Source organism: Magnolia sinica, chromosome 19 (genome assembly GCF_029962835.1).
Source record: "Magnolia sinica isolate HGM2019 chromosome 19, MsV1, whole genome shotgun sequence".
NCBI classification, from domain to species: domain Eukaryota; kingdom Viridiplantae; phylum Streptophyta; class Magnoliopsida; order Magnoliales; family Magnoliaceae; genus Magnolia; species Magnolia sinica.
In genome coordinates, this window is record NC_080591.1 from 15,407,885 (window position 1) to 15,422,914 (window position 15,030).

Genomic DNA, 15,030 nt, shown 5'->3' on the forward strand with positions numbered 1-15,030 from the left:
ATGATTGAAATAAACGAGTTTACGACCCTTTAAATATAAATATCAAGTCAGGAAGAAGTTTTGAAATTAAACTACAGTTAAAACTCCATGAAATCCGTAACTTACTATAAATGGTAAATTTACTATTTATAGTAAATGTCCCACGTGGCTTAACAACATTATTCTCCTAAATTTTATAAACAATTTTCATGTTTTACAGCTGGAAGGATGAAGAGTTAAAATCAAAATAAAACTTACTATAAATAGAAAAAATGGAAATAAAATGAATTTTCGACCATTGATCTGATGGATTTTTTTAACCCACCCTCTCTCTCTCGCGTTTTCCAGAACCCTGCAATGGAGTTTACCGAATCTCCGTACGCCTCCGCTACTGATCTCGCATTGCAAGCGGCATCAATTATACCGATTTCTCACTATCTATTGGGATTTATGCTATTCCTAGGGATTTTCTTCTACAATTTCCTGGAAATTCATCTCTTCCGAGATCTGATTCGTGGATTTAGGGGAGATGCTGTGTCTTTGACCTTCAATCCGTGCTCAGAGATCTACCATGGCGTTGTTTCCAAGTGCCGGGTTCTTCACGGCAGGTGAATTCCATTGAATTTCATTTTTTAAAATAATTTTTAAATTTTGTAGGGAATTGATATCTACACCCATCTTGATTGATTTTACCCGTTTCCGTTTCGGACATTTGAATGGTACAAAAACGTACTATTTCAATTCCCAAAATGGGAAATCGGCCTTTGCATGTCAATCAGGCTGGGTGTAAATATTTGGTCTCTTCACAACTAAAGGACTTTGCAGACATCCAAATGACCCCCCTCAAAAAAAATAATCTGTACATGTTTGAACACAATGGTTAATATGCACTCATGATACGTGGGGCCCACCGTAATGTGTATAGTAGATCCAATCTATTCATCATGTGCTTCCCTTGATGCTCTCCTGTGGCCCTACAAATCGTCCATTATCAAATGGACCACACGACGGAAGTATGGGACGTCCACTGTTAAAAACTTCTAGATTGCATTTGGGGCCTACTGTGATGGGTGGAAGACATCCAATCCGTTTAGTATGTCCATGCTTTAATGCTCTCTTAGGGGCCTAAAAAAATTCAAGTCTTTCTTATGTGATTTGTGGATTTTGGAAGGTTCACCGCCCAAGCTCTATGGTATAAATACCTACTTTATTCATTGTAAACACCTTAGAGGCTACCCAAATACACAACCTGTTCACCCGTAAACAGATTACCACATAAAAGCCAAACGGAATAGCATGTAAACTGATTTCAGGTGTAATGTGTTTACAACTAAAAAAATTACAGGCATCCAAATGACCCTGGTTTTTTTGTTTTTTTTGTCGGTTTGGAAATTTGACAATTTTTACTGAGAAATGCGGAGGATGTTTGTGGGAAGAGCATGCGGGTGTGAGATTGAGGCCGTTCATCATCAGGTGGGTGCTGCTGTGAACATTCTCTGACTAAAAGATGGGGCTGGATTGCTCATTAGGTGGGCCGGACATTTACCATAATGGATGGTTGGAATACATGGCTGGTGGTCTATGAGTGATTTTCATGTGTGGTCCGCCTGATGAATGGACTGGCACGATCTCTTGGGTGGGGTTCGTTTACAGCTCGGCCTGCCTGAGGAACGGTCCAATCACTTATGCCATGCTTGTAATTTCCTCAGCAGTGCTTTCTTTTTAACCTTTTTTTTTTTTTGGGTAGAGAATGTTGATGTGGTTAATCATTAATTTCATTTTGGTAATTGAATGCAGGTTTTTGCCAACTCTTTGGCTTTCGAGTCCTCATCTTCAGACGGCTTTTCTTTCTATATTTGGGTGGGCTCCTGTTTGCGGTTACAAGAGGCGAGTTTTGCAATTTTTTTTTTTCTATTGGTCTCTGATAATTTCTTTTCATTTCTTTCAATTGTTGAAGTGGCAAAATGTAGGAAAGTGTAGTTTGAGTAAGTCACTGATATTTTGGATTGAGTTATGCTGCAATGCTGAGCCTGATTCTCACCCAGACAGGGTCCATCTTTCAATGACCAAATTGTTTGTCTGGTGGGTCCCTTCCAGAGAGGGCGACGGACTGAAAATCTCTGACATTGAACAATCCCTGCAATCTGATCTCTGGACTTCTCACAGTTTCATACAACTTTGGTTATAATTTGCATACTGACTATTGTTATTATTTTTTTAGGTCATTCATTTGGATTTTGTTATGATGGAATTGGGAGTTGATCATCAATAAACCAGGAAATGAACCAAGCTCCCAGTTGCGGAAGCAATACAACTGTGTGGGTAGTTGATTGTGCAAATATAATGTGAAATAATCATTTTGTCTCCATAGATTTGGATACGTGGAAATAAATAAACAAGTAGACACAAGTTTAATGTGGTATGTCATAATACTACTACATTCATATCAAAGCACCAAAAAATCATTAGCAAATGAGGAGAATACATTATTCAATGATAAAAAAAACAAATCCTCTCATTTCTCTTGACTTACAACCAGGAGAACCTTTGGGAAAACAACCCCATCTATACTTTCTGCATTACAAAAAGTATGAGAAGAAACACATTGGAGAAAAGCTCTCACCTTGAATAGGGGTGGTAGTGGTGGGTCAGTTCGGGGTCAGCCACGCCCAAGCTGCTTGCCAAACACGCCCAAGCTCTCACCTTGAAAATTTAGGTTAGACTTTTGAACCTTAATTCCTGTAAAAATCCCTTAGAGTTGGGAGAAAATCAAGAAGCTCAAATGTTAGGCTCCCTGGAAGATTGAACTTAGAAATAATCTTAGGTTCCTTTGAGAATTTCAGGTTAGTCATTATTGAACTTGGGAACTAACCCTAGGCATCGTTGAAAAACAAATATCTACTATGATGTTCGTAACGCTAAACAAGGATGTTCCTTATATATAACGTTCAAATGAAATTTTCTAGAAATTTAGGATATGAATTTTCCTAAGATTTCATGGTTAGGAATGACGTTATCGTAATCATCAACCAAATGGATCGTACGTAGATTTCGTAGGACCCGCCACGTTGTACGTTAGATTGCACATAAGCACTCCTTGACTTGAGAAATTGTACGAAGAATTAAAAATTTTAACTTCCTAGCACGTCTCCTTTCCTATAAATAATATTTCCTGTAAATCCTAGCACATGAAATTAAGTAGAGGTGAAGTTATGGGATTTTGGGTAGGTTTTCAATCCTAAGCTGCACATATCAGGATTAGATTTGAAATCCTAAGTGAGTTTAGAAATCTCCAACTCAAACTTCATTTAGAAATCCTTGTCTTGAGACTTTCAGGTAGTACTTAGATAATCAGAGTGCTCATTGGAAGCGTAATGGGCCACAGTCTTATTCGTTATGAAAATAAATGGTCAAATGATATTTCCCGTGAGCTTAGAGTAATCGGGGTCACGGATTGATGGAATCATGTTTATGCGATGAGTATGCGGTTTGACCTAAATTCTAAGTCCTAGCAAGTCTCAATGATCTCAATGCCCTGATCAAGCAAAGGATCGAGATTTAGTAGGATTATGAATTGATACTAGTAATCCTCTGTTCTACGTAGGCAAAGGATCGAGATTTAGTAGGATTATGAATTGATACTAGTAATCCTCTGTTCTACGTAGGCAAAGGATCGAGATTTAGTAGGATTATGAATTGATACTAGTAATCCTCTGTTCTACGTAGGCAAAGGATCGATGTATCGGACTTAAACCCACTACAACCAATTGTCCATGGTAGCCCGAACACGGGAAACCAAAAAATTGTATTGTACTTTAGATATTGGGAATTATCATTAAAGGTAAAGGGAAATAAAAGTAAAGATAAGATATTAGTATTGGCCTCCCAAATGAACTCGTAATCTTAGTAAAGGAAATAGGACATTTTGATGTAGATAAGCATTAGAATAATTCCTCAATTGTGGGTAATACCAGAATGATTTCTAACCTTTAGAGGAAATCGATATGCTAGACTAGACACTCGAGGGTTTTGGCAAATTTAGATATATTTTGTCAGGAATATATATTGCGATTTCACAACTAGGCATATATGAGATAGCGTAACCCTTCTACTTATACCATTAACAATTAGGGCGAGTGTTATCAAACCCCGATGGTAAAACCTCTTTAAGGGGGGTTAGACGTAATGACTCATGTTGTAGTAGTAAGTCATGGGCGCTCGCGCGCACAAATAAACTTAAACTAGTGTCACTCACAATCGTAGTTGAAGTGTTAAGTTCTAGCCCAAACCCAATCAACAACCCAATACCCTGTGTCCCGGTTGGCCGACCCACCTAAAATTCAACCCAAGCCCAAGCCAAGCCAAGCCAACCTAATCCATTTAACTGTAATTGGGTCAGGCTCAACTAACCCGAGCAGGCCCACCACAACCCAACTTAGGTTGAAGAATGATATATGAAGATAAGGAACAACTAAATTCATCCTTTGAACATATTGTTCCTTAACTGCTCAACATTTTGTACCATGAAGCATGGTTGGTGTCACTCCTGGGATATATATATATATATATACATATTTAAAAGCAACTAAAACTGCATTAAACACGAGAGAAGGGAAACAACGACAGGAAAAAGAAAAGGGGAAAGGACAACAAAACAGGAAAGAAGGGAACAAATCTGCTGAGATAGCAGACACCCCCTGACTGCCTAAAAAACTAAAATCAAAGTTACTTAAATCCTTAACATTAGAAGGCCATTCAATCACCAAATTTTTAGCCCTAGATCCCACCATCTTAAATAAAGAGGAAACATCATTAAAACATCTTTCATTTCTTTCTTCCCAGACAGCCCACCAGATAGCAATAATGGTCATGCGCCAGATGATAGACTTGACCTTCCCGAGATTGAGACCATTCCAAGCAGAGAGCAGATTGGCGGCCGATTGAGGAGCACACCAACTCACCGAAAATCTCTGATAAAGCTTAGTCCGAATTATAGACATGAAAGAGCACTGAACTAGCAGGTGATTAACTGATTCGGCCTCACGCATACAACACAAGCAAATATTAACAATTTGCATGCCTCTCTTAACCAGATTGTCAACCGTAAGAATTCTATTGTGACCCGCAAGCCAACCAAAACAGATGAACTTAGGGGGAACGGGGTACTTCCAAATGAACGGAGCCGCGTCATGCGAATGGAGCATCACAGGATAGGAGGCGGCGTAGAGAGACTTGATGGAAAAAGAACCCAATTTCTCTAGCAGCCATACAAGGCTGTCTGGCTGATTGCGGAGAGGAGCGGTCATAAAGATGCATTCCTGGAGAGCCGCGAACTCCGAAGCTTCACTATCATCGAGGTTTTTGGAACATCTAATGTCCCAAACAATTTGGGCTGGCGTGAGAGAATAACAGCTGTTGATGAGGATATCTTTCTCAGGTGCCAGCCAGTAAATTTGCGGAAATTGGTATTTAAGAGGTTTCTCCCCAATCCATAAATCTTCCCAAAACCGAATAGAAGACCCATCTCCCAACGCATAGCTGCTGTTCTGAATGATTGCATTTTTTGCTTTAAGAATCCCTTTCCAAATATGGGAGGCCTTATAGTATGAAGAATCTTTTGGCCACCAACCCCCATGAGAGGAGCCATACTTACGCTTCACAATCAAAGCACAAAGAGCATCCTTTTCAGAGGCGAGTCTCCAAGACCATTTCCCTAAAAGTGCCGAATTCATCACTTTCAGATTCTTCATGTTAGCACCACCTTCCCTGAACAGCTTACAAACTTCGTTCCATTCTAACAAGTGAATCTTCCTCTGATTCTCTTTACCAAACCACAGAAAATCTCTTCTAATTTTATCTATAGACTTGCTATAGACTTGAGAACTGGCCCAGGACATCTAAACAGCGACATGAAGTAGAGGGGAAGGCTAGAAAGGGCTGCTTTAATCAAGGTCAGGCGACCGCCCATAGATAAGTAACGGCATTTCCAAGAGGCCAGCAACTTTTGGAACTTGCTAATTATCTTGTCCCACAGATGTCGACGGCGGACCCACGGTCAGAGGAAGACCAACAAAAGAGGTTGGAAATGTGTCAACATGACAGCTAAGCGAGCCTGCGAAGGCCTGGAGAGACTGAGGGGGAACATTGATACCCAACATCTTCGATTTAGACATATTGATCCTAAGGCCAGAGACCGCTTCAAAGCAGCGCAGAGCAATGAGAAGGTTTTCGATACGCTTTGTTGAGGCTTCCGAGAAGATGAGAGTGTCGTTCGCGAACTAGATGTGAGTAAGGGGGTTGGCTCCTGGGATATTTTATTTAAGATATTAGTCTACTCTAATGTCAACAGCCCCAACAACCCACATATACTAAAATCCAAAATATATCATTTGTCCAAAATATTACAATCCAAAATTTCCAAAATAAACATGCAAAATAGAAAGGAGAACATCATTGGTCTCTCTAAGCATGATACAAAAGAAGCATATACAAATGAATGGGATGCGTCAGAATCGAACACACTCGAGTGGGGGTAGAAAAGATAACTAAGGTACCTTCCACCACTGCTTTGGATGACTGAGGGTCGGCCTGGGTCATCACTAATGCTCGAGCTTGACTGGCCTCTCCTGCTGTGGCGGACGTGGCACAAACTGCTGGTGCTGAGGTGGACGTGGCACAGACTGCTGGTGCTGCAGCCTAAACTGCTGCTGCTGAACTAGCACCCTCGGTGTTTGGTACTGCTGCTGCCTGGGTGGCTCAAACTGTTGCTCCCTCGGTGGCTGGGGTGGCTGCCCACGCTGCTGGGGTGCGACAGTTGGTCTTATAGCTATCCTACAAAATTTCCCTCTTAGTTTGAGTGGTACACAGCGATCACGGAAAACTCCAGAGGCATAACTCCTATTCTTCGCCCCGCTTGAATTCTATGGGCACATCTTTCTCAATCTCTCTACCCTCAAGAAGTATGGAGCCAAGATATCAAAAGTGGTCATTTTAGGAAGCTTCTTGGTCAGCAATCTTAACTAATTCCTTGTTCCCACTCCTATTGTTACCAAAATTGCACTCTATGTACTCTGTTTTAGTCCTACTAATTTTAAATCCTTTAGATTCTAAAACACCCCTCCATAAATCTAGCTCTGAATTATTATTATTTTTTCGATTTACATTAGAATTTTTTGAAAAATTTGGTACTTAATTTTTTTTTTAATTATTTTTTTATTTTTCCAACTAATGATTGTAATGATGCATGAAGAGTATTTTCATGCTATGGATCTATAGATTTCACCCATGCATTGATTAAATACTTTTTTCCAACATTCTTTTATTTTCAGTTATTTTTTTTTGAGCATTTTATGAAATTTTTATTTTTTTGAAAATAATTTTAGGGAAATGAATCGTATGATAGATCTAGATAAATCCATGTTTATCTACCATTTTCTGCGGGATTGAAATTATTTTTGCATTTTCAATCCATTTTTAGGCATTCAAATTTTTTAAAAAATCTTTTTTCTTTCCAAAATTTCTTTGGGGGAATGATTAGATTTATGTTGTTTAAACATAAATCTAAGTTCTTTGAACATAGATTTACATTTTATAAGCTGTAATTTATTTTTAACGTATTGTTGCCAAATTTTTTTATTTTTTTTTAGAAAACCAGATTGGGAAATGAAAACTTATTGTTGTTTGAGCAAAAATCTACGTTGTTTAGACATTAGATCCACCATCTGTGAGCTGTAATTGTTTTTTAATTTTTAATTTTTTAATTATGTAATTTTGACAATCTCATATATATATATATATATATTGTATTCTTTTCAAAAATCAATTTAGGGAAATGGATGTATGGATGAAATGGTAGGTTGAATACATTCATTTTCAATATATATATATAGGTGTTTACTATTATGATTTGAATCATTTCATCGTCCAATAGTTGATTGATATCATATTAGTAATATACGATATCTATTTAATCTTAAAAAAAATATAATCTATGATATCTATTTATGACATATCTCAACAGTTTATGCCTAAAAACTCAACATCATAGCTTATAGTAGGTTAACCCGACATATAGTATGCTTACCAAAGAATGATCCGATACACCTTTGTATATATGGTCAAAACACACAAAAGAAATAAAAAAATAAAAAAAATAAAATAATAGATTCAGTTGACAAGGGTTGGCATGCATTTGGTTCTTCCCACATACTCTGCAATGTCTAATAATATTCGCCTACACTTATTTGCTTGCTAAAGTATTATGAAGCAACTCGTATATATGAGTTAAAATTTTCTCACCCGAATATATTTCTTTTAAAATTTCCCATACTTCTTTTGAGGTTTTGAAAAAGAAAACATTTGCACTTGATGGGGACATCACATTACGGACTCTACTTTGATATGCCCTGAGCCCTTGTGTCCTTGTGGCTAGGCGAGTACCCGTTCGACCCCCGAGGAGCCGAAGATCCCACGTAGCATGTGGGTTGCGTGGAGTATGTTTTCAGACCATTGGATCGCGAGGAATTTACGATTAGATTGTTGGATGCGACTTGATCGTGGCCCGCCATGATCGTGGGCGTCTTTAGAGTTCATTAGATAGTCTTGATTTCTTAGGATTATAGTGATTTTTGTTTTGAGCACTTAGTTTACTTTTTAAGATTTTATTTATATGTTTTATTGGTTTTTATGCTTTTACAGGGAGTATTTGTAATTTACAAAGTAGGGGGTTAAAAGCAAACATGTTTTTCATTAACGATCTTTTTGTAAAAGACCAACTTTTAGACTATAAAGCCTTGGACGTCCAACCCTAACCTTTAAAAAAAATAAAAAAATAAAATGTGATGTTAATGAAAAAGCTGCAAGTTCTCTTCTCTCTCTTGTGTTAATGGAGAATGTGGTGTGAAACCCCATTCGGTGTGAATCAGAATGAAAATGACCTTAGTGTGAAGCCTTGTTTGTCCATCTCTTCTCTCTTCTTGAGCTCCAAAGGTATTTTCCCTCATCTCTTCTCTCTTTTCCTCTTAAATCTTCTTCTCCTTGATCTTTTTTTCCTTTTCTTCTTAAGCCCAAGCATCCTTAACCCATCCATAACCCAAACCATCCCAATCTATACCCGAACAAAAAGTCTAGCTAAACGTGTGAATCCGTACGTCCGTACAGACTGTTTTGTGGACCCCACTTCAGCCCTTACATCCTTTCTTATTCTTCTTTCTTCAATCAAACTCTAACCTAAAACCCTAGATTCCCCTTTCAAATAAACCTTAATTTCAGATTCCCCCACTTTCCAACACTAACCCTAATGTTTCTAAACTTAGAATCCTTTAAAATCCCTTTAGGACTTAGGTGATTCCCTTTAAAATAGTTCTACCCTCGTGTTTTGGATGGAATTTCTTAGTTCCATTGGGCATATTTCGAATTAACATCTTACTAGTTCCTTCTACGAGCATGTGGTAGCCTAGGATTACATGTAATTCCTTATTTGATTAATTGTTTGGTTTATGATGAGGTTGCTGAAATTTCATACTTTTGCTGCTCATGTTTTTAAACTGAAAATCTGATTTCATCTATCATCCTAGGTTAGAAAACCATCCTGCATCAGCACTAATATGCAGTTCCATGCTATTCCATAATAGGGTTCTATTTTGAGCATCTTCTACCACCCGATCTTCATAATCTGTTGAATTTTCAACAGGCTTGGGGAAATTCAGATACTTTATTACCGTTATTGAATACCTTGCTTCTACTGATGTGGCACGTTGTAAATAATTCACACTGTTAAGTTTGGTCAATGTAATTTGTAGATTCTTAGCATCATTCTTGACGTCCATATTTAGGGGAGAAAGAAAAATCAAACACATAAGGAAGAGCTTGAATTTAAACTTACCTAACACTTTCCTCAAGAGAGCATATATCAATGGTTGCCACCACACATGAACAAACTGATTGATAATGGATACGAAAAATGGTTGACATTCATTCATGACTTCTACACATACACTTGATCGTCAAATCTTGCCATAAATGCACGATGGTTGTATACATAAGTGGGCCTCAAGTACATTCGTGAGACAATTACACAACTCACTGTATGGTGGTTGAACAGGTAGAAAAAAATGATTTGTGTAAATCAGACCTCAAATGATTTAAGATTTCACCTTGGAGAAATAAAAGAAGGAAGAGAAGAGAAAGAAAGTGAAAGAAAGGAAAAGAATCAAGGTACTATATCAAATTCATGTTGATACCATGTTCTTGAGAGAGAGAGAGGGAGAGGGTCCCCTGACGTCTTTATTTTATTTTTAGGGCATCCATAATAAAAGCAAAAGCACAAAAATATCCCTCCATACTTAAGTTATTACATAAGCAAAGAACATGGGCCAAAACTCTATTTTAACACATATTTCAGCCCAATAATAATGAGAGACCACACGTGAGACTATCATTGTCCACCTGCGAGATCATCACTGTCCGGCAACAAATATGTAGGTAAAATATGTTTTTTGTATTCAAAGTTCTACAAGTAGAACCAAGTAGGTGGACCTGATCTGAGTTGGCGCTTGGTATTCATCGTCTGTTTTTAATATGATGTGGCTTCTTACAACTTTTTAACCTCCCTCGTTACAATATGTTTTAGAATAGTTTCTATGTATTTCTTACATTGAGGCCTAAGTTTGCTGATTTGGGGATACCTGTTTTATATGTGCTGACTGCTGAGTAATTATTGTGTCCCAGGCATGTCTTCCATGCATCGGATGGTGGAACTATCGCTTTGGATTGGCTCGTGTTTTCCAATGGTAAAAGTTAAACATATTTTACCTTAAATAGAATTTGACAATGTTTCACTTTGCAATAACATTGTTGTAAATGTGCATTGACCATTTATTTAGCCATAGATAGTTATCGTTTAAATGAATGGATTTCACTGTTTCACAATGCTTGTGACCTCCCATTGACCACTGATTGTGATGCCATAACATGTGAGTCTTGTTGCATTTTCTGCCATCCGTCATCATCATCATCATCATCATCTTATCCCAACCAATTGGGGTTCACCACACGAATCCTGTTCCGCCATTCAACACTATCAAGGACCATATCTTCAGTTAAACTATAAGTCATCAAGGCTTTGCTTACTACCTCCATCCATGTCTTTTTGGGCTTCCCTTTTCCCTTTTAGAACCATTCAACTTGAACCAAGTTGGCTTTGATTCCATGCCTCAGTGGTAGATAGAGTGCATTTCAACATTGGGGTCACAAGTTTGAGCCCATATATTACCTAACAAGAAGAAGAAGAAAAAAATCAAACCGAGTCACTCCTCAATGGTGCAGTCCTTGGTTTCTGTTGCACTTCGCCAAACCATCCAAGTCTACTTTCCCTCATCTTGTTTCCTATTGGTACTACTCTTAAATTCCCTCAAATGCGTTTGTTTCTAATTCTATCATTCCTTGACTCTCAACTCATCCATCTTAACATCCTCATTTCTGCTATGCTCATCCTATGAACATGTTGTTTCTTGACTGCCCATATATGAGGAATGTATGTAGTTGGTTTCCAGCTTCATGTCTGACCCTATTGGTAGCAGTATTTTCTTTTTCCAGACCTTGGGGTCGTATAGCTGCCTTCACGATACTATGAGAATATGTTATTCCTAGATGGGACGTGTCCATCTTTATGTGCTGCTATCATTTCTTTCCTACATGCATTTGTATATATCATGAACCTTACAATTGATATAGACGTCTATTGTTGTTGCTGTACTTCAGTTAGAAGCCATCATCAGGATATATTTTTGAAGTGCCCTTCTCTTCAGTAACTACTAGCCTGTAGGGATGTGGAGCCATTTATTAAATATGAACAAAATTGTGATTGTTTTAGATGTGTGGATGGATTGAGAAAGGAGGAAAGAGAAGAAGAAAAAGAGGAGAGAGAATGAGAGAGAGAATGGGGATTGGGGTTCACACATCCCTACCTCTCTCAAGTCTATTAAAATTTCATTGTTTTAGATGTGTGGACAGATTGAGAAAGGAGGAAATAGAAGAAGAAAAAGAGAAGAAAGGAGAGAGAATGAGAGAAAGAGAATGAGGATTAGGGTTCACACATCCCCTACCTCTCTCAAGTCTATTAACATGGTTTTCAACATTTACAAGAATGCCATTAATAGCAAAAATGAAAATACCCATTATGTCACAAATCTAGATGTGCTTAAAATCGACCATATAATAGCCCACATTCACATTCGATAACACTCCTCAAGTTGGAGCAAATATATCATGAATGCCCAACTTGATAAAGAGACGATCTAGGCGACTACTACACAAAGCTTTCATAAATATATCTACCATTTGATCTTGGAACTTGACGAACAACATGCAAATTTCCTTAGTTGCAGCTTTCTCCCGAATGAAGTAGCAATCAACTTCGATGTGCTTGGTCCTTTCATGATAGACATGGTTGTGGGCAAAATGTGAGGTTGTTTGATTGTCACAATACAACTTCATGGGAACCTTAACTATAAACCCAAGTTCATCCATTAATGTTTTAACCAAATAATCTCCTATGTTGCATGGGCCATTGCTAGATATTTTGCTTGAGCACTTTAATGGGCCACACCACTTTACTTCTTAATCTTCCACGTAACAAGATTATCACTTGCAAAAGTACAATAGCCAGATGTAGATTGCCTATCAGATGGAAAATTAGTCCAATCTGCTTAAGAATATCTTTCTACATGAAGATTATTCCGCTGGTATAGGATACCACGACTAAATGCTCCCTTTAAATACTCTAGGACATGATGCACAACCTCCATATGAGGAACATGGGGAGTCTGCATAAACTGACTAGCCATGTTGACAGGATATGTAATATCAGGTTGGGTAATTATTAGTTAAATTAAAATTTTCCACAAGTTGACTATATCTCCCAAGGTCATCAATTAATTCACCATGATCCAAGTTTCTGATTTGTATCCATTAGAGTTTCAGTAGGCTTGGCTCCTAGAAGATCTGTCTCATCTAGTAAATCCATTACATATTTTCGTTGTGACAAGTTGATGCCTACTTTGGACCTGGCTACTTAAATGCCCAAGAAATATTGACGATGGCCCAAGTCTTTCATATAGAAATGCTGTTGTAAGAATTTCTTGAATTTTTCAATACCTGTACCATCACTACTTGTGATAATGTTGTCGTCTACATATGCAACTAATACAATAATGCCTATGTTACTTTGCTAGACAAAAGCAATGTAGATTTGCAAAGAGGTGAAAAAGAGAAGAAAGAAAGAGAAAAGAAGAAAGAAAGAGAGAAGAAAAGATGGGTTACGGTTACATGTTCCCACCCCCTTTCTCTTATATTTAAGTAATAAAAAGCAAATTTGACAAAAATGCCCTTGATACAATAAACATTATGTCCAACATATCCCAATCCAAGATTAAAAACACTAAGCAATAAGTGGGCTATAGGCCTATACCCATAACCGTTAATAGTCTCCCTCAAGTTAAGAGCATAGATGTCTTGCATGTCTAGCTCGGAAACAAGTTTGTAGAACTAAGATTTTCCAAGAACCTTGGTGAATAAATATGTGAATTGATCATAAGATGAAACATAAGGTGTGTGGATATGCCCCTAAGATATCTGGTCTCAAATGAAATGACAATCAACTTCTATCTTGTCTTAAATGAAATTGATGCAGGACACGAAAATTTAAATATGCTATGCAAGAGTTCAGGCTTTAGATCATACTAGTTCAGAAACAATCACACAAAATTCCACATCCCACAAAAAGTCAAGCATTCAACAAGGGGAATCTATGCGGGTCCAGGCCTACACATGCTAGGGCTGGATCAATTAAAGTTATAGACCAAACAATGCTCAAAGGAGAGTAAAGTCATCCACACATGCATAAAAATAGTTCCCCAATCCAAGGGATTCACAAGTTTCAATTCGGGGAACCCTAGGTTTGGAAAAAAGGGGCAAGAAATTGGAATTTAAGACGATCTAGGGTTAGGGTTAAGGGAATCAGGTAAGAGAGGAGTGAAAGAGAGGAAAGAGTGAACCTGAAAAAAGCCCGTGTGTGTGGACAGCAGGCTGGGCCTGACGCACGTGTGCAGAGGGCTGTCCGCATGTACGTGGGGGCCACGAACCCAAAAACCCCCTCCTTGGGGCTGATCAGCTACGGTTGGGCTACAAACCCTCTACGTTTTGGCCCGATCTGATGTACGGTCCGTGCGTGGTGCTCTGTCCAAGTTTCAGCCCTTCTGCAGGGCCAGATTCCAGAAATCTGCTGTAGAGAAGGAACGGCTGCAAAATAATGATGGATTTGCAGGTGGAATAACTGTAGGAGAAGAGAAATGTGGATGGTAGAAGGTGGGGGTGAATCGGGATGGATGTGGCTTCGCACCACGGTAGTAGCCCTTCGAAGAAGGGAGAGTTTCGCACCTAATTAGGCTTTCACATCTCAGAGAGGAGCAAAAAAACACAGAAATTTTATTCAATCCTTAATGGGCAAAAAAGACTACAAGGGGTGCCTATTTATAATAAAATCCTATACCCCAAAACTCGCGCCATGTGCGCACCCTATTACTTGGAGATGAAGTAATAAAAAATAATAACTAATCAAAGCAATCTTAACCGTCTATGATATTCCTAATAACAATAATAAGCAAAACCCAAGGTACTAGATTATTTAGAATAGTGGGCCACAATCATGAGAACCTATGGTGTGATTCATATGACGATTGGATCCACTCCAATGAACCAAAACGCAGTCCTCTAACTAGGAGGCCCTCCCAGGACGTCGTCATCGATCTAAATCGATGGTGGGGCCCTCCTCCTCCTTGCGTACGTGCGTAGGGGGGGCATGCGTGTGCGCGTAATGTCCCCATTAGAAATGACAATCAACTTTTATATTCTTCGTTCTCTCCTGAAACACAGGATTATTGGTGATATCTATCGCGACTTGATTGTCGCAATGTAAAGACATTGGAACCTCAACTTTGAATCCCAATTCTTCGAGAAGAGTTTTCAACTATGTAAGTTGAAAAGTCGTATGTG

The 15,030-nt window shown here is 38.4% G+C and overlaps 1 protein-coding gene across 1 annotated transcript in view; it reads left to right on the forward strand.

Moving 5' to 3' along the window:
- The first annotated feature begins 296 nt into the window (after positions 1 to 296).
- Positions 297 to 15,030, forward strand: part of LOC131234802 (uncharacterized) — a 52,757-nt gene continuing 38,023 nt past the window's right edge. The window contains exons 1-4 of the mRNA XM_058231770.1: positions 297 to 587; positions 1,777 to 1,866; positions 10,708 to 10,775; positions 14,088 to 14,105. Coding sequence (XP_058087753.1) covers positions 337 to 587; positions 1,777 to 1,866; positions 10,708 to 10,775; positions 14,088 to 14,105 — 427 coding nt within the window. The 5' untranslated portion in view covers positions 297 to 336. The remainder of the gene's footprint in view (positions 588 to 1,776; positions 1,867 to 10,707; positions 10,776 to 14,087; positions 14,106 to 15,030) is intronic.